The sequence below is a fragment of the Saccopteryx bilineata genome, chromosome 1 (genome assembly GCF_036850765.1).
Source record: "Saccopteryx bilineata isolate mSacBil1 chromosome 1, mSacBil1_pri_phased_curated, whole genome shotgun sequence".
NCBI classification, from domain to species: Eukaryota; Metazoa; Chordata; class Mammalia; order Chiroptera; family Emballonuridae; genus Saccopteryx; species Saccopteryx bilineata.
This window is the reverse complement of record NC_089490.1, coordinates 312,538,727-312,563,837: the sequence shown is the minus strand read 5'-3', so window position 1 is coordinate 312,563,837 and position 25,111 is coordinate 312,538,727. Positions and strand designations below refer to the sequence as shown.

At 39.9% G+C, this 25,111-nt stretch overlaps 1 protein-coding gene across 1 annotated transcript in view; it reads right to left on the bottom strand.

Annotated features, from left to right (window-relative positions):
• CWF19L2 (CWF19 like cell cycle control factor 2) overlaps positions 1-13,919 on the bottom strand; it is a 120,992-nt gene extending 107,073 nt beyond the window's left edge. The window contains exons 1-5 of the mRNA XM_066247570.1: positions 13,802-13,919; positions 11,430-11,540; positions 10,079-10,201; positions 4,941-5,054; positions 3,617-3,736 (exon numbers count right to left, since the gene is read on the bottom strand). Of these exons, the coding sequence (XP_066103667.1) occupies positions 3,617-3,736; positions 4,941-5,054; positions 10,079-10,201; positions 11,430-11,540; positions 13,802-13,894 (561 nt within the window). The 5' untranslated portion in view covers positions 13,895-13,919. The remainder of the gene's footprint in view (positions 1-3,616; positions 3,737-4,940; positions 5,055-10,078; positions 10,202-11,429; positions 11,541-13,801) is intronic.
• Positions 13,920-25,111: the final 11,192 nt, after the last annotated feature.

Below are 25,111 nucleotides of genomic sequence, written 5' to 3'. Positions count from 1 at the left end.
ATTTTCTTTTTTTTGTTGTTTTTTTTTTGCATTTTTCCAAAGCTGGAAATGGGGAGGCAGTCAGACAGACTCCCACATGCGCCGGACCGGGATCCACCCGGCACACCCACCAGGGGGTGATGCTCTGCCCCTGTGGGGCGTCGCTCTGTTGCCTCCAGAGCCATCCTAGCGCCTGAGGCAGAGGCCACAGAGCCATCCCCAACGCCCTGGCCATCTTTGCTCCAATGGAGCCTCGACTGTGGGAGGGGAAGAGAGAGACAGAGAGGAAGGAGAGGGGGAGGGGTGGAGAAGCAGATGGGCGCTTCTCCTGTGTGCCCTGGCCAGGAATCGAACCTGAGACTCCTGCACACCAGGCCGACGCTCTACCACTGAGCCAACCGGCCAGGGCGAGCATCGATTTTCAAACATTTTTGTGACCTTGACCCAAAGTATGCCTGTCTCCTAAACTAAGGAAACAAAATTATCCTATTACATGCAATACATGCTGACATGTTATATTATGAAATGTTGATTGCAACATATTAATTTCACGATCCACATTTTGAAAAACAATAGAGAACACCAAATAAATGATATCCTCAAAATCAAGAAGAGACATAAAAAACCAACATGGTTCACACCAAAACTTTAGTTAAGAGCCATCATTTTAGACTTCTTTCCATTATCTTCACTTTATTCCTACTCTCATTACAAGAATTAACATCTAGTTCTACAACAGGGCCATTTTTTTATGAAACTAAATAATTATCAATGTTAAGAATATGATGACATGCAAAGACCAACGCACTCAAACTGCTGTGCAGATATCAGGACGTTCGCTAGTCTCAGTCACCAGTCTCAATGATTTACTTCTACACACAACAATCTGCATTCTTACCGAAGCAACAATAAAAAACTACGATAGATTCTGAACTTCAGAACTAAACCCAGGGATTTAGGAAGCAACAAGGTAAAATCGTGGGGGAAGGATTAACAATTGTTCTACTTCAAATGTACAAAAAAGAAACAAGTTCTTACTATTGCAGAGTTCTACACCAGCTGCTAAGGGAGGATAGAAATATAAACAAAACAGTTTCTCAGAAAGCTATAGTCTCCTAAGGGAAACAGAGAAAACTATTAAATTACAGTACTTTACAGAAAAGTGCAAGTACTACACAGGAAAGGAGCAAATAAAGTGCTATGGAAACGTAAAGAAGAAATTTCTATCAGTCCAAGAAAATAGGAAGAATTTCACAGCAGTTACCAAGTCAGGCTTGGAAGGATAAACAGAATGCAGACATAGGGAGAGAGAGGGAATTCACTCAGAAAGAACCAGATGAACAAAAACCGAGACAGAAATTTACAGAGAAATAAGAAGAAAAGTAATTAACCTAGTTTGGTTGAGGTACAGTGACCTAAGAGAGTCCAATCTAAGTTGTTTGGACTCTTAATTACAGACAGCTTTTTTTTTTGGGGGGGGGGGCCTTTATAGGAGAACAATAAATGCAGCACTTTTTTTTTTTTAATCCCAGCCCTGAACAAGTTAAATACAATAAAAAGTACAGGAGAGAAGACAAATTACCTTTATTTCTGATGAAGGATAAACTGGAAGAGAATTTTCTTTCAGTGAAAGTCAAATAAGCCTAGAACCTCAGCCCCAACAGGAAGGCCAACTGTCCCAGGCGTGGACAGCACGGAACCAAACCCCTCTCACCCCATTCCCTCACCCCGTGATCTCTGCAGGCCTCCTGCTCCAGAAGCAGGAAAGGCAGGGCTCAGCAACATGCCCAGATTATTCTTTCCAAATTCAAAACAGACCACTGACTCCATATCCTCAAGGACAGCATGAGAAAAGAAGGCAGCATGAAATACCACCAGCAGGGCTTCTTCCCCTAGAGGGGAACAGTGGAAATGGCAATGACACAGAGAACAAAAGACTTCTTAACAGGATACCCAGATCAAAACGGTACTTGGAAAAAAATTAACAGAGGTTATTGTAATTGCCCAATCAAGAGCAAACAAGGGCTTGAACTATAATATTTAACCCTAAACAGTTCTTAGTTCCAGAGACTGTCTTCAGTTCACTACACATATTAACTCAACTCCAGTATAGATGAGATAAATGAGGCTCAGGGAGGGAAGACATAGGCACATCTAATACGTGGATTCCACCTAGAGCAGTAGCAACAGGAATGAAAGAGAGGATGCAGCTGCAGAAGACAAAACCACATAGCAAATGAGTACATAAATAGATGCTGATGTAATTAAATCAAAGAAATTTATATAACAATTTGTAAGAAAAGATACATTAATTTAGAAAGCCTGAATATCAAAGCTGGAAAGCTGATACAATAAACACAATGAAAGTATGATTCTTAGGAAAGTGAAAGCAGTTTTATAAAAACTATTTCTAAGAAAAACTAATCACTATTTCAATCTATTAAAGATATTCAAGAGTTTACTATGTTCTATTTCACATGGAGAACAGGCCTAAATATTGGCAAAACATAAGACCACAAGCCAACAAAGACCAACAACGTGGACTGTCAGTGCCCACAACAGCAGAGCACTATTTTAGAAGCAGGTTTGGACTGGCACTGGGGAAAAACAACTTCAGACTTCCGTGACTCCCCTTTCTTGCTCCACTATCCACTGATATCCTCCTATTGTACTTTCCCCTCTTCTTTTAGTACAGTGAGTCCCAACCCCTTCAGGTCTAACTCAGAAACAAAGACATTTTATAGAACTTGGTCAAGATATTTAAAAAACCCCTAGCTTCCAATGTTCCATATGGATAGCCAATACAGTTAGTTAACCACACAGTTAGTTAGATCTTCAGAATTAAAAATTAAATTAAAGGGGGAAAAAAACAGAAACAACATTGATCATAGGGCTCATGATCACTCTTTCTTATTTTTTCTTTATTAGTCTCTCTATGCTGCACCAAATGTAAATTCTTTTTTACTTATTTTTTCGGCTGTATTCAATCTGTCCTTTACCCATATACTGACTTTCTAATTTCAACTGTAATAATTTTCATTTCTATAAATTCTTACAGGCTCCTTCTCAAATCTGTCTTCTAAGTAATCTTTTATTAATATTTTCTAAACCTATTACTGTATAAAACTATTCAGTATCTCAACAGATTAAGGTTTTATGGGTGTGATTCTGCAACTTACTGTTTTCAGATGACTCCTTTTCACGGACTACCCTTGTATTTTCACGTACTTTGATTTTAGGTTATGGGAAACGTATTTGTAAATTGTCAGTGATACTCCAGAAAGGACTGGTATTTTACGTCTGTCAAGCGCTTACAGGCACTACCAACTCAAGAACTTTAAAATAAATTCTCCCCTTAAAGATTTCAGAACTCACAAGTAGCACAATCCAAGCTCTAAACCCTTATGGCTCCAAGCTATAAACCAAACTCAGTTATCACTCAACTGTATAAATTTATAAATCTAGTTTACCTTTAAACTGACTTTCTACAGGACACTTATTTTAAAAGAACTTAAATTTTATAGTTGTTCCCACTTATTTTTTTTTTATCTTACAAGTAAAACTGCATTTGTATAAATGTCTTTCAGCTCATTAAGGCAAATTAGGAAGTTAAAGTACAGTACTTAAAACATCTTACCTGTTCAAGTGCTTGGGCTTTCTCTTGCTCTATCTTCTTTATAGCTCCCTTTTCAGCTTTGAGTGATGAGGATGACACAGTTTTTACCGACATAAAATCAACAGTCATCCACTCATCCCTCTGTTAAGAAAAATAATTTTGATCTAAATTAAAACTTAACCATAAACACTTAATAGTTAAGGGTAGGTACTCTGGAGGCAGTCAAACCTGGGTTACATCCTACATGACCGTCTAACTTGAAGCCAAGTTTCTTATTCTCGCTACGCCTTATTCTCTCACCTGTAAAATGGAATAAAATCCCTACCTCTCAGGACTGTTTTAAGACATAAACAAGAAAACAGGTTTAAGGCATCCAGACCAGACACTAACACAAAACAGACACCCAATCATCAGTTCCTTTTCACCTTTCTTTCTTCCCTGTGGCTAATAGTGTATCAATGGCGTTCTTCCTTAGGCAAATGAACTACAGCCCAATACCTGTGAACTATCCAACTATAAGTATTGTTACGAAAATTTTGACATCAAGAGAAGGAAAGGAAAACTGATTAGACTCTAGTCACTGTAGAAAGGTCCGATAAAGGTACCATCAAGGTTTCAAGTTCTTTTTTGTTTTTTTGCTTTTTTTTTTTTTTTGTATTTTTCTGAAGCTGGAAACGGGGAGAGACAGTCAGACAGACTCCCGCATGCTCCCGACCCGGATCCACCCGGAATGGCGACGCTCTGCCCCTCTGGGGCGTCGCTCTGTTGCGACCAGAGCCACTCTAGCGCCTGGGGCAGAGGCCAAGGAGCCATCCCCAGCGCCCGGGCCATCTTTGCTCCAATGGAGCCTTGCTGTGGGAGGGGAAGAGAGAGACAGAGAGGAAGGAGGGAGGGAGGGGTGGAGAAGCAGATGGGCACTTCTCCTGTGTGCCCTGGCCGGGAATCGAACCCGGGACTTCTGCACGCCAGGCCGACGCTCTACCACTGAGCCAACCGGCCAGGGCCAGGTTTCAAGTTCTTAAAGTACTACTTCCCTCTACTCTCTGCAGACAGGTCAGATAAAGGTTTCAAGGTTTCAAGTACCTAAGGGGGAAAAGCCACTTCTATATCAATAGCCAGAGGTAGGAAACCTTCTAGGTAAGGACTACAACAGGAAAAAGCACTTTCTTTCTCACAGAAGGGAAGACTAAAGGCTCAGCAAACAGCATCACTGCCAAAATTATTCATAAAAATACATTATTTTCAAGAACTAATTTTTCTACTTAAGAAATTATAATCACCTTCCATTTAACATTCAAATAGTCTTATAAGTTCACACTTCCTTGTTTAAAAGCAGGTGGCTTACCCGAATAGCTTGGTTGTCCTCTTCTTTTTCTGACCTTTCACCTTTCAGTTTCCAGGCCTTTTCCTTGCCAGGAGGCGGGGATGGAACCGCCTCAACCCACTCATCTTCAGAGCTCTAAAATATGTAGCATATAAGTAAATTCTCAAATTTGCCTACTTTCATATAAAATCATGTGCTGTTTTTAAATAGCAAAAATTCAGCTTCCTAGAGAAAATTCATACATTTTACTTCCCCTTTTTAAAAAAAAATCACTGAAAATTTGAAGAACATGTAAACTCTTTATTTAGGAATATGCTCACAAAGCACTGATCAAATTATTTCTATGTTCTTAGTAGTTCACTATCAAGCCAAGGAAATGCAAACACAAAGGTTAGAACTGCTGGACAGAGAACTCACCACAGAGTGCAGTTCCTACCTACATGAAGTAGCACATCTCACTAAACTAGAACAAAGGAAACAAACAGCAGCCATCTAAATGAGTTTGTCTCAAAGTTGCAAATGTTGAAATTTCTCTCAGTCTAAAAATGCAGAGATCTCAGTTAACAGCTAGGCTGGAAAAACACTTGGCTTACTGTGTTTAAATAACAAATTAGTAGATCAATGAAGGGGTATTTAATCAATATTCCCTATGTGTGCAACATATGCCAGGTATGGGTTTTGTTTTCAACAAATATATCAATCAGCTCTTCTATGTTAAGTACCATAGTAAGAATTTTCACATATGCTATCATGCTAACTCCTTAAAACAATCCAACAGGATATATTATTTTGGTTTTACAGATAAGAAAAGCTCCTGAAAATTAAGTAACATACCCAGGTTACACGGTATCCACATTGGAAATCAGAATAGAAATACAGATCTGCCTGGCTCTAAACGCCATTCTTTAGAGCTGTACAACTTAAGTGCAGGGAAGATCCTGACCACCACCCACTGTAAGCCACTTGTTAATGCATTAGCAGAGAACCTCTGAAGCCACAGGAGGGACATGAGGGTTTCCTGGGAAACCAGTATTCTTTCATTCCACAAAGTTTCTGAAAATTCCCTAACTAGAGAACAGAGACATGTCTAGTAAAAGGTAAAATCCCCATGGTGTTAATCTATTTGTGCTCTGCATTTCAACAGCCAACTGCTTCCCAATGCAGAGAAGATTTCATTCATTTATTCATTCACTTATTTATATCTTGATTTCAATCTAGATAGAAATTTTAGAACTACTTATTTATATGTATAGTTACAATATTTTAGGATAATCACCATAAATGTATTTCTGATCTACTAGTATTTGCATCATGAAATCAATTTAGACAGACCTGGTTCTTACCTCTTAGAGCCAGCCATTAAAAAAGGAGTTTAAAAAAAAATAGGACTTAAATAGTACTTTCTTCGGAGGAGCACCCAGTTGCTAAGATCAAACTCAAAAAAAGAAACTAAAATGGGTTTTCCAAAGGATTCTGTCAAAGGCCTTCTAAAACTACAGATTTTTCTCTGTTCTATCAGACATTAACCAATTATTTGAAATTCACTAACCAGAGCCATCAGTTGCTTCACCACTATAGCTGCAACCAATCTCCCATCCCAGATAAATCCAATCATCATGCTCTACAATTTCCATTAAGGTCGAGTCTCAAACACAACTATTTCCTTTTAGTGGTCTTTGGTTACTTCTCTCTTCCACTCCCTTCACTTAGTCCCCTTTTGAAACACTTATAAGTTTTACATTTATTTGTTTGGCTACTTGAGTGAACGTCTCACTCCCTCACTAGGCAGTACATGCTATGAGGACAGCAACTGTATCTGCTTTGGCTTATTTTGCATCCCCAGGACCTCACTTAATACCTTGGCAGATAGTAGACACTCTCTTCTTCAACATGCTCCTCAGGCTTCCTAACAACTCCCATTCCCATACTTTCAGTAAATGATTTCTCCTCTTCCTTAATCAAGAAAAATGAGGCCACCTTAGCTTCCTACCCACACCCCAATAAAATTATTCATACCTGTGCCTACTCTTACCCACTATTAACCCTTCGTGTTTAAGGAGGGTCCTCCTCCAAAGATCTTGATCCCAACCATTCTTATTCCTCCAGCACCTTGCTCTATCAGTTATCTCCTCCTTAGTTAGGTTCCACCAAACTCTCAACTGACCTAGAAATATGTTCAAGTACTTCCCCTCCCTTTTGTCTGTGTGTGGAGGAGAGAAGAGGGGGTACCTTCCCTGACTCTGTCACCTTCTAGCAGCAATTTATTTTCAACTTCCATCCTAAGCCAAACTTCCTGAAAGAGTAGTCTACATCCACTGCCTTCACATCCTGTCATCCATTTCTCAAAACTAAAATATAGCTATTGTCCCAATATCTACTAAAACTTCCTCAAAAGTCATCAATGGCTTCCACTTTGCCCAATTCATTAAAACGTTTCAGTCTTTATCTCTCTAGACCTCTCTGCTAAATACAACTGCTGATGACTCACTTTCTTAATTTCCACGGCATTTCCCAGGTCTCCTCCCATTCTTTGTTTCTTCTCCATTTTCTTCATGCACTTTCTCTTTTTCTCAACCTTAAATGTCAATGTTCTTTGGGGTTCCATTCTTTGCCACGTTTTAAATTTCTAAACATTCCCCCTTGGGCCTTTATATCCACTCCCATGGCTTAAACTACCATCAACTATACTATCTTTCTAATTAATCTCCCCAAAGTTTCAGTGATTTAAACTGCCTATACTATTGAAATGTCATGCTGAACTCAGTAAGAACTAAAATATATAATTTAACCCTTCATCATCTTCCACAAAACCTGTTCTTCCTTCTGTATAACCTGGCATCACCAACCACCCACTTCCCCAAAGTCAGGATCATCTTACCCTTCCCATCCAAACCTCCTATTTTCTCTACCACAATGTTTTTCAACTATACCCAGTGAACGCCACATGATTACCACAGGAGCTAATCCTTTTCCCCAGCTGGTGATTATTTCAGAGTAAGTACTTGACAAAACTCTTATCAATCTTAGTCACCCTGCAGGAACTTGACAACATGACTAAATTAGTTGCTCTGTAGCTAAGGGGGACTGGAAACGCACTGGCAGAGGCCATTTCTGTCAGGAGGAATAGAATTCAGCAAGTATTGACCTGTATCAAGAAAACAATAGAACTCAGAGGGGGGGAAATGGGAGAGGGTAAGAAGACCCAAAAAAGCACTCATGACTTGCCTAACCAGGTGGTGACGCAGTGAATAGAGCGTCGGACTGGGATACGGAGGACCCAGGTTCGAGACCCTGAGGTCTCCAGCTTGAGCGCGGGCTCATCTGGTTTGAGCAAAGCTCACCAGCTTGGAACCAAGGTCACTGGCTAGAGCAAGGGGTTACTCGGTCTGCTGAAGGCCCACAGTATGAGAAAGCAATCAACGAACAACTAAGGTGCCACAATGAAAAACTGATAATTGAGGCTTCTCATCTCTCTCCATTCCTTTCTGTCCCTATCTATCCCTCTCCCCCACCCCCACCCTCTGTTAAAAAAAAAAAAAAAATCATGACTCTAATTTTAGCTATTTTGGAAGTGCAGCTACATTCCTAGATATCTTATAAGCCTTTTGTATTCTAATAATAAATCTCCCCTTTTTTTGTATAAGCCAATTTAAGTTTGGTTTCTGTTACCTGCAACCAAGAGTCCCAACAAATACATATCCTCTCCTCTCCATCCTTACAAAGCAGCAACCCTAAATCAAATTTTTTTGTCTCATCTTGACTGAAATAACCAGATTAGTCTCCTGGATTCCAGGCTTTCAAGCCCCCTTTCCTTCTCCAATCCCAGCCCTAAATATATTTACAATAATATAAAGGCACATCCGACCACAGTACTCCTTATCTACCGCTCCCTGTCACAAAGACTATGAGTTGCTCCTCCTCTTTCCTAACAATAGAACCCAATTTTATTTGGAGAAGTCATGTGCCTCCCTTGCTGGAAAGTGAAGCCAATAATCAAGCATCCAATAAGATGAAAACAAAAGTATTGTGTGGGACTTTCTGGAAGTTAAGAAAGAGATAGTATCCTCTTTTCTGTTATCTAGCCCAGTGGTTTCAACCTTGTTACACTAGGGGACTGGTGAAAATAGGGGAATTATTTCAGCGACCACTAAGGCAGAAATCACCGAGCATAAGCAAATTCAGTGTCCCAGGTCAACACTCTATCTACTGCACCACCACCGGTCAAGCCACTTTAAGATTTTCTAACTCCATTTGTCCTGAGTTATATTCCAAAAAATTTTTTTTCTATATAATTGAAATGTTCTTACCATTACAAAATATGCTGGCTACTCAACAATTAACTATCCAGTTGTATTTCTCACTATGAATTAATACACTGAATTCTCATCTAAGACAGGCTTTCATGAGTCAATTACCATCTCAGGTACACTGCCAAAAATTTACTTTCTGAAACTAGAAGAGTCCAGATTTTGGAATATGATGACTCACCTGAAAGCATAACCTCTGAAGATTATACCTATTAGACCAATTATCCCTAACATCTCTAGCTTTCTGCTCTGTATGCATCATATCTCCTTCTTCCTAAAACCAAGCATGAATGGTTTGGTCTGCTTTCTTTTCCTTTCTGAGTCCTCTCATCCCAGAACTGGCTAGAGACAGAGCAGAGCTAGAATCTTCTTTCTTTTGGTCCCAAAGATAAATATATAAACATATTCTATTTTAAAGACTTAAATGTTAATTTCTATGAAAAAAAATAGGGGTAATGAATTCTCAAATGTCTTGGAACTCCTTTATTTGTATAATACTGCTCTCTTCCCTTCTCCAAATTTTCCAGACACTTCACTCAATGTCCTTTATTGGCTCCTCAGTGTTGCTGTTCTTTCCTCTGTTTCCTTAGGCAATTCATTTCTTCTAGTGGGCTTCATTAAGCAGTGACTCCCAAATCTCATCTCCACCTTCTTACCTCTCTCTCTTTAACTCACGATTCATACTTCTAATATCCCGAGACATTTGCAATAGATTTCATGTCTACTTGCATTTTCATACCCTAACTACTATTTTTTAAGCTCTGTTATTTTTTAAGTTCCCATACATTATTTCTTTAAATAAAACATTCTCAAGTAGATGCTTTGGTTAGTTTTCCTATATATTATACTTACTGATGAACTATCAGTTGACTCATTGTTTTTTTCATACTTCTGTTTCTTACTCTTTTTTTTCTTCTCTTTCTTTACTTTTTTGGAATGCTTGTCTTTTTTCTTCTTTTTCTTCACAGAGTGTTCCTATAAATAATCATTTTTAAGAAGAAAATAATTAAATTTTAAACTTTATTTTTTTAATTTTATTTATTAATTTCAAGAGAGAGGGGAAGGGCGGGAAGAGAGGAAGGTAAGGAAAGAGAGGGAAAGATAAAGAGAGAGAGAGAGAGAGAGAGAATGAGAAAGAGAAACATTGATTTGTTGTTCCACTTACTAATGCATTCATTGGTTGATTCTCGTATGTGCCCCAACCAGGGATCGAACCTGCAACCTTGGTGTATTGGGACAATGCTCTAACTAAGCAACCCAGCCAGGACAATTTTATCTTACTTTAAAAGGAAATATTTTAAGGAAAATATAATATCTATGTTTCAAAATTAATTTTTCAGGAAATAAGACAAGAAACATGACTAAATAAATAAAATCTAAAATCTTCTAAGAAACCTTAACACACTTCTATAGTATATGCACTACTAATAAATCATAGAGCCATCAGAAAATTTGAGGGAAGTTTTAATTTATTTGTAGATTCATTTGACATATATAATAAAAAACACATGTATATACAAACATTTTTATATGTGCATATATATGTATATATCCTTTTATGGCCCCAAAAGAATTTACAGAAGATTATTAGGCCATTTAAAATACAAGATAGAATAAATTAAAATTATAGAAAAAGAAAACAAGGATTGAGACCAAAAAAACCCATTAAGCTTAAAATGCATAAACTTGCTACAAGTGAGCCAGAAATTTGAAACTAAGCTTTCTATCAGCCAACTCAAGTAACAATATCTGTCCAATGTCATAATGTCCAAAATATTAAAATATATTCTTTCCGCCAGAGAGATAAAACTATTCTGTAATGCCCACTATTCATTCTGTAACTCTTAAAAATAGTCTATACATTGATAAGAGTGTGGTGGTTACGGGGGGGAGGGGGGAATGGGAGAGGGATAGGGGGTGGGGAGGGGCACAAAGAAAACAAGATAGAAGGTGACAGAGGACAATCTGACTTTGGGTGGTGGGTATGCAACATAATTGAACGACAAGATAACCTGGACTTGTTATCTTTGAATATATGTATCCTGATTTATTGATGTCACCCCATTAAAAAAATAAAATTATTAAAAAAAAAAAAAGAAAAGAAAAGAAAAATAAAAAAAAAATAGTCTATAAAGTCAACCCTCCAATATTAAGTGCAAAAAAGACAGACATGCTTACATCAAGTAAACCTGTTAGTTCTAACCTGTGAAAATTGCTCAATCCGCTCATTCACATCAGGTAGCATCCATGTATCCTCACCTCGAAGTCGTTTAAGTTCTTTATGCCTTTCTTCTTTTTCAAAATTGGCTTTAGCCTAAAATGACGGAAAAAATAATTAACACTGATCCAACTGCTTTTCACAAAAAAGTAAAACAATGTCTCCTCCCGCTTTTTACATATGTTCTCATAAATCAAATGTTCCTTGACAGGAATTTGCTTCTGACAAAATATAGGGAAGATTTCAGGAAAGAATAAAATATTAAAAAATAAAAAAAAAAACCTCTTTCCACATTACCAACCAATCTCTAGTGAACTGAGCCACCAATCAAGTACAGAATTCTGAGGCCTATTCTAGACCCTCCCCTTTCCTTAAGTTCCCAACCTAAATTCTGACTTTAACTTCTTTTCTCTTCACCATCCCAGGGGTACTACCTGAGATTTCTGTAATTGATGTGACTGACCTCCACACCTTCAATATTCAATGCCCATAATCCTCTACCTACACCCCAAAAATGCTTCACAAAGAATCATCTTTCTGAAAACAAATGACCATATTGCTAATTTCCATTCTTCCACAATAGTCAAATAAAATACATTCTTCCTAGGATGTTCTTCCTGCCCTTTTCTTTCTCTCCCCAAACTCCAAAGTTGGGTTTGTCCTTCTTAAATTCAATGCATATCTCCATTATAAAATAATCACAGCTTACAAACCCTCCTCTCTCCAAAAACTACCTGAAATACTAAAGAGACTGTTGGTCAAATAAGTTTGTAAATATGGTATATATATTTGCTCGCTTATAGTTTGCATTGTGTGTGGGAGACGGGCTGTAAGCTGGCAAAGTTATTATAGCCTAAGGCTTAGTTTTAAAACTAAGCTTTTCCCCACACCCTGGCTGTTATATGATGTGGGATGGTGTACTCTTATGAGGAATCCCATTATGCCTCAGATGAGTGACTTTGTATCAGAGACTTCCCTATTTGTTTATTGGATTAAAGGTTTTGATTTCTACACTATAAAGTGGAGCAGACTGGGAGCTTGTTCTCTCTCGGTTCCTGAGATTAGCATTAGAGAGGAGAGCAGAGAAAGGAGAGCAGAGAAAGGCCACATGGAGGAGAGGAGAAGCAGCCAAGATGGTGGAGTGCTGAGGGAGAAGCCAGTTTGTGCAGTTTGTGCAGAGAGAAGGAAGGAGATGGGGAACAGAGGTGAATAAGGCTGGTGAGGTAGAAACTTTTGATTCTAGGAAACTCGGATAAGTCAGTGGCTTTGGGAGCCCTGAATGGAAAGGGAAGTGTTTTCCCACTGTGTGTATTTCTTGCCTGCCAGGTGCAAGCTATGATTAAAAGATGGACCACCAGTTTTTGGCTCCATTGTTTTATTACCATCTGTCCAAATCTAATGCGAACCTACATGGGCCAGGCGGCTGTGATGGTGGCCGTGGCTACTGGCCATACAGAGACAAGAATGGAAAATATTTTATTATACATATATTTTACATATGCAAAAATCAAAGAACACTGACCTTTCACCTGTCCAAGATTAATCACCCACTATTCCCCTTTAAAACCCAGCTGTAATCATCATACCGATCTCCGTCCTGTCTCCTCTACCTGTTCCTTCTCATCTGCATTTAAACCCATTTAAAATCTTCCATCTTCAAGCAAATAAAAACAAAAACTCTCCTTTATACTCTATGATGTTCTCTCCTTCATTTTTCCCTTCAACGTCACATTTCTTACATCTTTCAGTTAATCCAATTTACTTCCTCCTTTCTTTACAAGGTACTTCTCTTTGCATCTCAGTCGTAACGTGAAATACAATGATTCCGAACTTTTTTCGAGGAGCTAAGTCTTCTGGGTCTCTTGTGGCAACGCTTGTTCGGATTAGTAAGGGTGTACAATAAGCCTGGAATCAATACCGATAATACGACAGGAGAATGACACCGTCACACGTAATTTGCTCCTACACGTCTTATATGTGTTCCCGAAAATGAAAATATTCATTTCACACACAGCAGGAGCGAAGGCTAGGGCTCTGAAATACGCTGGGGAGACTCCTTTTCAGTGGACAATAGGTGATAAAAGTATCAAGGACAGATTATGTAAAAAATGAGGAAACTCAAGAGGAAAAAAACAGGGCTTCCTGACAAGAAAACGAGCAACTGGAGCCTGCCAGAGGTGGGAGATAACCGAAAGTTGGCACGTATCCCAAAGGGAGCCCGGCCCTCTCCCGACCGAGTGAGGTGGTACTGAAGTGATGAGAGGACTTAGGGAGGGAGCAGCGCCAGAGGCCCAGCTCCCAAGAAACCTCCGTTCTCACAATTCTAAATGGTTTCAAAATCCCCCAAATCCAAATACCTGGCGCAACACCTCGGCCCTGGCGATCCGGGCCCGCTCTTTACGCTCTTCGATACTTCTCGCACTTTCAAATCGCCCACTGGCGGCCGCCATAGTTGTTGTCGTCGTAAAGCTAAGAAGCCGGCACAAAAAATCCTAGTTTACGACTGTCGCAATTTAATAAACAAACAGGACTTCCGGGTTGGAAGGGAACGGGTGCCTCTCCCCTAAGAGAGCATGCGCGGATATAAGTGGTGCTTCCGGTTCCGAGGATTACTCCAACATCAGGTTTCAAGGAGGAGTTGATAAGTGCGCTAGAGGGTCCTCTGCTCCCTAAATTGGAGCTGGATTAATGTCTCTGTACGTTAATGAAGTTCTTTGCACGTGTCATCTATTTCCTCTAAAGATTACGGAGTAAGTTAGAAACAAAGAAGCGAAGGCCGTACAGCTCAATAGTTTTCCACCAAAGTGCCCTCGCCAGAGAATGTCCCTGGCTGGAGCAGGGAGCCAAAGTGATGCTGGCTCGAAACGAATCCGGCAAGGCAAAGTGTTTTAAAGATTAGGTGTTTTGCTTTGACGAGTTTTTTTTCTCCAATACTGTATATGAAAAAGACCTGTGAATTTTGTATTGTACTCCATAGTTAAAAATTTTACATTTTTTTTCCCCCGGACCTCATATTATTTGCTCATGCTTATCCTTCAGAGCATGATAAAGAGGGGATATGGGATGAGGGAAGGAGACTTGACGTGGGATAGTAAACACAATGCAACTTTACAGATGATGTATTACAGAACTGTACACCTGAAATCTATATTATTTTATTAACCAATGTCACCCCAAAAAATTGGATAAATTTTTAATTTTAGTTCCTAATGACAATAACATAACTATTTGCTTTATCCTTAAAGGTATATTTTCAAATTATTAATATTGCTAATAACACAACTGAATGCAATTAGTTTGCAAACTAGTAAATAAAATGATAAAAATAGTCTGGATTGTTAATGAGTGAAAGTGGTTTAACAATAATTTCAACAAAGTAAGACATGCATTTGCTTTTTCTCCAAACATCTGAGTGTGCACTATATATGAGTCATTCCCCAGATATTTTGTACTAATTTTTAATAGTTACAAAACGTTAATCCATCTTAATCATGCCAAATGAATTTTACATTATAAAATCCACTTGGTAGATTTACATAATAAAAAAAATAAAATTATAAGTCAAAGAAAAAGCCTTATAAAACTTGATTGCTGCCTGATTGGTGGTGGCGCAGTGGTAGAGCATTGATCTGATATGCCGAGATCCCAGGTTTGAAACCCTGAGTTCACCGGTTTAAGTGTGGGGTCACCGGCTTGAGTATGGGCTTGCTCATCAACATGATCCCAAAGTCACTGGCTTGAGAAAGGAGTCACTGGCACAGCAGGAGCCCCCTGGTCAAGGCACATAGGAGAAAGTAATCAGTGAACAACTAAAGTGACAGAACTACAAGTTGAGGCTTCTCATTGCTCTCCCTCCTGTCTCTCTTTCCCTTTGTCTCTCTCCCCACTCTCTCTCTCACACACACAAAAGAATACTTGATTGCTTAGGTTCAAAATTTAAATGATTAGACATTCATTTGTATTTGTTCTGTTTTAATATAACCACCCTCAACAGATAACACTGGGGAACAAAATTTTTGTTGCATCCACTAAAATACTTGTTCTTACCTAATTCGAGTGTGCTGATCTCAAATCTGACATTAGTTTTTCTCTGTAAGCTACAGATTTTTTGCAATTCAAGATTTTAGGTTTTCATCTTATTGTAAAAGTTTCAACATTTAGTTTAACATAATGAAAAAGAATGTCTTCTTGGGCATCATCTTTGTGAAAATATAATAATTTATATAATGCAGTAAATTCACTAATACACTAAAAGATATGATTGCATCAGAATTTGTCTACAATTTCAAAATAGAACATATTAAAAAACTTATTTAATCATAAAATTTGCACAAAACTTATTTAAATTCTATTCAGACAAAAATTTGCATTTGTAGCTCTTGCGTTTGTGTGCTTGTTCAGGACAATCTTGTTTGATGTTCCAGCAGTAGTCTGCTCATCACTAACAGCTCCAAGGTTTCTGGGAAACTTATCAAGGTGACTGTTCAGGAAGTGAATCTTAATGCTCATGTTACAGCCAATTTCGCAGAAAGCCAACAGCATCCTTTGAACCAGAAGCTCATAGTTTTCTGCTTTTTTGTTGCCAAGGAAGTTCTTTGTAACTGCCACAAAGACTGCTATGCTGCTTTCTCCTCCTTATTCATCTTCCTGGCAAATTCTTCATCACGTATAAGGGTTTGAATTTGAGGTCCATCAAATACACCTGCTTTTATCTTCTCAAAAGACAAAGCAGGAAAAGCAGAAATAATATGTTGAAAGCATTCACTTTCTCTATTCAAAGCCTGAACAAACTGCTTCATTAAGCCAAATTTTATGTGAAGTGGGGGGAAATGATCCTGTCTCGATTAAGTACAGGTTCATTCACAATATTTTGCATCCCTACTTCCAGAGCTTCACATTTCGGCCACTCCTTCTGTGTCCAGTGTTTCTCCCGAGCGCGGCTGTGCCACAAACACAGAAAGCAAGGATACTTCATGAAACCTCTCTGTTGTCCTAACAGGAAATTTACCATTTTAAGATCCACACAAATGATCCAGTTATGCTCCTCATACTGCAGAAAGTTGAGGACAGTTTTTATGTCATTATAATCTTCTCGCAGATAAGTTGAATAACCAATTGGAACCACTACATAAACATTACCATTGAATTAGAGGAAGATTAGAAAGTCTCTCAAACAGGATAACTGAGAAAAAATTAAAATATTAGCATGCTATTAAAGATCTTCAATGTGCATGGGAAACCAAAAGACACACTGCTCCCTGAAAATAACACTTCAGTCATCTTTGTTTTTATTAGTTACACATGCATTTTACTATTACAACTATTTAAAGGCAACATTTAATGAAAACAAAACATAAAAGCTTATAAACAAGATAAAAACTATTGAATAAAAAATTTTAAATAAGTAAAATTAAAATCTTGAACAAATATATAATAATAAGCAAATCATTAAAACCATAAATTAATAGTAGTTTAAATGCATACATTCATTTAATTCCTAGGTGAGAATAAAATAAAGATCTCAGTCCTTCGCTCTTTCTTCTTCACTCTCTACATGTACATCATCCCCACACGTCTGCCTGTTGTACAGGGACCAAAGGAGAACTGAATGAGGTGGGACCCAAGAGTCACTGCAGTTCTTTAGTTTATCTCTACCTATGCTGAGTCACCCAACTTAATGCATAAAATATGTGCAGAATAAAGAAAAGGAAACAGTTTATTGGCCTCTGAGTGATTGGAGATGCATCTTTAGAGTCTATGGATATAGGAGACTGATTAAAGAAGAGTCAAGAAAGATTATTTCCTTCTGCTAGAATCCAAGCTCAGTGAAGGCCGGGGCCCTCATAGCCACGGGACTTCACAGAGCATTTGGTATATAGGTACTCATGTAACAGTGAAGATATGAATGAATTTGGTGTATCTGCTGGTAGCACTCTTCTGTATTATGCTGCTCCATTACATTTTATTCTGATGTGAAGAAGGGAAGAGGAAAAAAAAATCAGGAATCTTTAGGAGTTATCTGGGGTAAGAGAACTCATTCTTCAGAACTCAGTTTCCTCTTCTTTGAAATCATTGAACAAGATTATTTAAAATGTTTTTTTCCATCTCTAATAGAGAAGTTATCAAGGCACCCACGTAGTACCACTGTAATCATCCTTTCTATTTTTCCCTTTCAGTTGACGGCTGAGAAACCAACACATTGTAGCAATCCATGAAAATGAACAATCATTAAAGGGTTAATAAAAATCTTAGATCATTGTTTTTCAATAGGATTCTCTGTGATGATGGAAATGTCCTTTATCTGCACTAGCAGCAGAATGGAGGAAATAAACACTCTGGTAGCCACTCATCAGATATGCCTATTTTAATTTAAATGAATTAAAATTGGATAAAATGTAAATTCAGTTTCTCAAGCACACTGGCGGCATTTTAATTCTCATTAGCCACATGTTGCTAGTGGCTATTCTTCTGTGGGCTGCAATATAGATGTAGTGGTGCTGGGCCAGCTCTGAACTTGGAGATGAGGATAGTGCCTTTGAGGTTGGCCCAGCAACAAGAAACCTGCGTCTCTTGATCATGAAGGAGTGCTACCACCTGTCTCTACCTTCATATAGTTAGATTGTTATACAACAGCAGGTTAATTCTGTCTCAGTCGAGCTGCTTTATTTTTGGGTTTCCTCTAATTCATCAGAAAAGAGTGATAAAGAAAAATGTAAATTCCTTGCCTTATGGCAGGGGTCGGGAAACTATGGCTCACGAGCCAGATGTGGCTCTTTTGATGTCGGCATCTGGCTCGCAGACAAATCTTTAATAAAAAAAAATAACGTTAAAAATATAAAACATTCTCGGCCCTGGCCGGTTGGCTCAGTGGTAGAGCGTCGGCCTGGCGTGCAGAAGTCCCGGGTTCGATTCCCGGCCAGGGCACACAGGAGAAGCGCCCATCTGCTTCTCCACCCTTCCCCCTCTCCTTCCTCTCTGTCTCTCTATTCCCCTCCCGCAGCGAGGCTCCATTGGAGCAAAGATGGCCCGGGTGCTGGGGATGGCTCCTTGGCCTCTGCCCCAGGCGCTAGAGTGGTTCTGGTCGCAACAGAGCAACGCCCTTGTGGGGCAGAGCATCGCTCCCTGGTGGGCAGAGTGTCGCCCTCTGGTGGGCGTGCCAGGTGGATCCTGGTCGGGCGCATGCGGGAGTCTATCTGACTGTCTCTCCCCGTTTCCAGCTTCAGAAAAATACAAAAAAAAAAAAAATTATATATATATATATATAAAACATTCTCATGTATTATAATCCATTCATTACTTACTGCTCATGTTCATGGTTGCGGGTGGCTGGAGTCAATCACAGCTGTCCTCCGGGACAACACCAAATTTTTATTGGATAATGCATAGCGTACACGGGTCATTGTGAGGTCAGGAAGTAAACTTCCCTCCTTTTAATCAAGTAGTCAGCTAGCTAATTGCAGAAACCCTTTTGACGAAGAAGATGGCTAAAAGAAAAAACGATGAGGAGTATCGTACTTTTCAGCAGGAATGGACAGAGGAATTCTTCTTTGTGGAGAGAGCAGGTTCTGCAGTGTGCCTAATATGCAATGGTAAAATTGCATTGATGAAATGGTCAAATATAAAGTGGCACTTCCACACATGCCATACTACATTTGCATCAAAATATCCACCAGGGGATAGTAGGAAGAAAGCATGTCAAGAGCTACTGTGCAGAGTGCAAGCTAGTCAGCAGCAATTCCGTGTTTGGACCCAACAAGGTGATAAGAATTTGGCTAGCTTTGCTGGTGCTTTAGCAATTGTGAGAAACGGAAAGCCATCACAGATGGGGAGTATGCCAAAGCATTCATGCTTGATGTTGCCAATGAACTTTTTGACAACTTTTCAGATAAAGACAAGATAATCAAACTAATAAAAGACATGCCTCCGTCGGCAAGAACTGTTCACAATCGTACCATCATGATGGCAAATCAAATTGAGGCAACACAAGTGAAGGACATAAATGCAACACCATTCTTTTCTCTCACTTTGGATGAGTCAACAGACGTAAGCCATTCATCCCAGTTCAGCGTGATTGCAAAGTATGCTGTAGGTGACACATTACATGAGGAAAGCCTTGCTGTTTTGCCTATGAAAGAGACAAGAGGGGAGGATTTATTCAAGTCTTTCACTGAGTTTGCTAAAGAAAAAAATCTACTGAGTTTTCTAAAGAAAAAATGGTGCTCCGTGCATGGTGGGGAAAAACAGAGGATTTGTAGCACTTCTTCATGAACATGAAAAGAGAGCCATCCTAAGTTTTCACTGCATTCTACATCAGGAGGCGCTTTGTGCTCAGATGTGTGGTGAGCAGCTTGGTGAGGTGATGTCGCTGGTCATTTGGGTGGTCAACTTTATTGTTGCCTGAGCTTTAAATGATCACCAGTTTAAAACACTGCTGGATGAAGTTGGGAATAATTATCCTGGTCTACTTCTGCACAGCAATGTGCATTTGGTTGTAAAAAGGGAAGGTGCTCAGCTGTTTTGCAGCTTGTCTGAGCAAAATTCGGACTTTTCTTGAAATGAAAAACGTCGAGCATCCTGAGTTAGCCAGCACTGAATGGTTCCTGAAGTTCTGCTATCTCGTGGACATGACTGAACATCTGAACCAGCTCAATGTGAAAATGCAGACATTGGAAATACAGTCTTATCTCTTCAACAAGCAGTGTTTGCATTTGAAAACAAGCTGGAACTCTTCATTGCTGACATTGAAACAAGTCCTTTACTACACTTTGAAAAACTGGGAGAGTTTAAAGATGCATGCATAGCAAGTGACCCTGCTCAATATCTTGATCTCCAGCAGCTAGTGGGCTTCACATCTAATCTCCTGCAGTCATTCAAAGCGCGCTTTGGAGAATTTCGTGAGCGCACTCGTCTTATTAAATTCATCACCCATCCACACGAGTGTACAGTGGACAGCGCCAACCTGAGTTACATCCCTGGTTGTTCAGAGATTTTGAGCTACAAGCTGCTGACCTGAAGGCCTCAGACATGTGGGTGAATAAGTTCAAGTCACTGAATGAAGATTTGGAAAGACTTGCATGACAGCAAGCAGAGTTGGCGAGCAAACACAAGTGGGGAGAAATGAAAAAACTTCAACCCACAGACCAGCTAATTGTCAAAACTTGGAACAAGCTTCCCATCACATACTACACACTGCAGCGTGTGAGTATTGCTGTACTGACAATGTTTGGCTCTACGTATGCATGGGCACAGTCTTTCTCATATCTAAAGAACGTTAAGACCAACCTACAATCACATTTAACGGATGGAAGTCTTAATGCCTGCATGATGCTTAACCTCACCACATATCAACCAGACCACAAAGCCATCAGCAAAACCATGCAGCATCAGAAGTCGCATTAATGGTAAGAAGTACTTTATTCATCATTGGTTAGCAACAGCATAACAAGGTTATTAAAAAGAATTCAGAGACTTATTGTACTTTAAAAGTGTTGGTCTTACATAAAATGCACACATTTACTTGTATTTAGTTTTAAACATGTTATATGGCTCTCATGGAATTACATTTTAAAATATGTGGCGTTCATGGCTCTCTCAGCCAAAAAGGTTCCCGACCCCTGCCTTATGGCAATGAGATTCCAAAAGTGCCTTACTCTTTTTTTCCTCCCTCGTTCAAGACACTGAATTCAAACAACCTTTCAATCATTTACTCAACAAACATGTATTAAACATAGACTATATGTAAGACAATACAGTGTATATAAAATCCTAATCTACAAAGATGAAGGCCATTGACCCATGCTTAAAAGCTTACAGTCTAGCAGGGCAGGCAAACAAGTAAACCAAAAATTATTCACTGATATCCTTGCTCTTCCTGAATGGACCAGACATGTGCAGGTCATTTGTACATGCTGTTCCCTCGGCCTAGAATGCCCTATCTAAGTTATGTAAATATTTATACAGCTTTAACAAGACACACTTAGAGAAGTCTTATTTTATCCCTGTTTACTCACTTTCCTCTAGGTAATTGTTTTTATTAGCCTTTGGTTATTCTTTTTTAGTTTCTTTTTTAAAACTATAAGCTCGGTCTGACCAGTTGTGGCACAGTGGAAAGACTGTTGACCTGGGATGCTGAGGTCCCAGGATCGAAACCCTGAGGTCGCCAGCCTTAGTACAGGTTCATCCAGCTTGAACACAGGTTCACCAGCTTGAGCACAGGGTCACCGGCTTGAGTGTGGGATCATAGACATGATTCCAAGGTCACTGGCTTGAGCCTAAGGTAACTGGCTTGAGCAAGTGGTCACTGGCTTGGCTGGGCCCTCCGATCAAGTCACATGTGAGAAGCAATCAATGAACAACTAAAGTGATGCAACTACAAGTTGATGCTTCTCATATCTCTCCCTTCCTGCTTGTCTCTCTGTCTCTGTCTCTCTTGTAAAAAAAATAATCCCTGGCTGGTTTGCTCAGTGGTAGAGCCTCAGGCCGGCGCGTGGATGTCCTGGGTTCGATTCCTGGTCAGGGCACACAGGAAAAGCGCCCGTCTGCTTCTCCACCCCTCCCCCTTCACTTCTCTCTCTCCTTCTATCTCTCTCTCTCTTCACCTCCCCTCCTGCAGCCATAGCTCGATGGAGTGAGTTGGCCCTGGGCACTGAGGATGGCTCCATGGCCTCCACCTCAGGTGCTAAAAAAAAAAAAAAAAAAAAAAAATGGCTCCACCTGAAACAGAGCAAGGGCCCCAGATGGGCAGATCATCACCCCACAATGGGCTTTGCCAGGTGGATCCTGATCAAGGCGCATGACAGAGCCTGTCTCTGCCTCCCCTCCTCTCAATAAATAAAAAAACAAACAAACAACTAAAAATAAAACTATAAGCACAAAAGTAAGCATATGAGACATAATGTTCTCTATGATATGATATGATATAATAGAAAGTACATAGCATTGCTGACAAGGCATTTTTGCCAAAAACAAAAGAAAAATACATGAATTCAATCCAACGTCTCGATCTAACTAGTTTATTGGAAACATGAGAGACAGAAAAACAAGGTAAGTGACATCCCACAGAAGCAGTAGGCTGAATCCAGAATTATACTTGACAAATAATACATCCTGGAGATCACTCCATAACAAGATATATCTCTCTCCCTGATTCCTTCTTACACTTAAATAGTATCCTATTACAAAAATGTATTCATTCATTTATGTATGTCCTGTTTTCCCCACCAAAAGTAAGTCCTCCTAGAGCAGGCATTTTGGTCTAATTTTGCTTCAGTGCCCAATACAGGGTCTACCATAAACACATTTTTGTTAAAGGAGTTTCAAAGCATGTGGTGGCTCTGACAGAGGAATTCCTGGGGTGATTAGGGCAGCAGATGGTGGGGCAGGGTGAGGGATGTTCCTAGCTCAGTGTTGAGATTTCTGAAAAGGCTTCCCATCAGCAGTAATTCTAAACTGAATCTCGAACCACCTGTAAGAGTTAGCAGAGTAAGGGATAGGATGGGGAGGGGGACTTCTGGGAAGAGAGCCAAGTGTGACTGACTGTGCAGAGGCATGAGGAAACAAAGCAGGTTCCGGGGGAAACCAGGGGAACTGACTGCCCCTACATCTAACAAAGTAGCTAGGCGTGAATTAGAATAATCCCTTTTTCTGACGTAGCAACCTTCGAAGAATCCTGCTTGTTTGGATGGCTCTCTGACATGTGACTTTACTCCTGCACTTCACTCTTGAAATATCTACAGAGATTGGAGGTCCAGTACTGCTTAAGCTTGGGCACAAGAGGAGTTTCCATCACCCTGAGGAAAGATGCCTCCGTTATGAGATTATTTCTCACCAAGCAACCTCCTCTTTTGTCCTCCTTATATCCCAATGAATAGTTCTCTGCATTAGTAGCCTGGGTGTGAGTGCTTAATTCAGCTGGCCCATGTAGGTGAATGAAGAAAGATTGGGATATAGGCCATTCCTCTCTCCTTTTTGCCACGGGCAATTCAGGGATCTCTAGAACATGTATCTAAGGGAAGAAATCTGATAGGTAGCTGGGGTAAAAATTTGTAAGGAGTCATATGCTTTTCACTCTTCTAGGATATAAATTTCATCTTTTAAGCTCTAGAGTAGATTTTAAGGAAAAAAATGACAGCTTCTTGGAGATGATCTATCTGATTTGACTCATTTTATTAGGAAGGCTGCACACTGCACAGCTGGTGCATCTCAAGTCAGGGTAATATGTCAAGACATAGTTAATTGGCAAGGCTGCTGCACCTGCTCACCTGGTACCTAAGGCATCGAGGAGAGCACGTCAAAATATTGTCTAATCACTCTGGCATGGTTTCTATAGCAACCTTCTATCACTATCAGTTAGAAATACCCATAAGCCCTTCAACTGAAAGAGTCACAGGAAGTGGGCACATCAGAAATCTGAAGACTAGATTTTGAAACTTCTTTCCTCGACATTCCTATGCTCCCACCCCATCATGCTGTGTACGGGAATGACCACCTGATACTGTTACAGCTCAAATCAGAGCTGCCCATGCATGCCCTGGTTCACCCTCACAAACTGCCATTAATCTCACATGGTTGGCTCTGTCCTGTCCTCAGCACCATGTAGAGATATGCAAGCCAGTGATCCTTACTCAAGCCAATGCAGACATTATTCAGCCCCGTCCCTCACTGAAGACAGTCAAGGCTCAAAGGATAACGAGATGCTGAAAGAAGGGCGGGTGTAGGCAGAGGTGGATTTAATGGCATGTGCACCAGGCGCGTGCCCTGGGCCCCAAAAATTCTGAAGGGCCCGACAAAACCCCAACTTTGCCCTTTTTTCTAATGACACCAAGCTCAGTTTCACATGTGCAATTTTAACATTAATAGTACATAATGTTTTTTATTTATTTAAAAATATAGTTAACATGTATTTTTATTTTCCCTCTCTCTTTTTTAAAAAAGGGGCCAATATTTTCTTCTGCGCCCGGGGCCTCAACCGACCTTAATCTGCCTCTGAGTGTAGGAGCTACACTTCTGCTGTCCCTTCAAGGTCTCTCTCACCTGGTCTCCTCCCACCTCACAAACACGCTGCCTTCGTCACAAAAAACTCCTCTTTCCCAACTAGGGCTTTGCACTTGGTGTTCCCTATTCCAGGAACTTTCACATGATAGCACTATTGGTCATTTGTGTCTGAGGTTAAATGCCCATCCCTTGCTTGAGCCTAATCTGATTTCCATAACTTGACTCACTACTCCCCGATAACTGTCACTAATCACTATTTTATCTTCGCTGGGGCACTTGCCTATATTGGCAAATATCTTGAATATTTACTTTTTTACTTATTTGTGTCTTACTGTATCTCTAAGCATCTAGCAAAGGGCCTGGCACACAGGAGCTCAACAAATCTCTTGAATAAGTGAATTATCTAAAGAAATGTATTCATCTACCGTGGGCAGCTGTGTTAGGCTTGCTCACGGGGTTACCAGCTGCAAGCACTTTGCCTGATTGTTGTGTGGGTGCATGGCAGCGTCATGTATGTATAGCCTATGTAAGGCTATGGGTGCTTGCACTTCAGAGAGATTGGGCAATTGTGGATGGCAAATTGCCTGCCTGCCAGCCACTGTGAGGGGCCATTCTTGCTGTTTGTGTGCTAGAGAACAGGTTTTTCCCCTGCCTGTCTGCTTGTCCATCGTTGT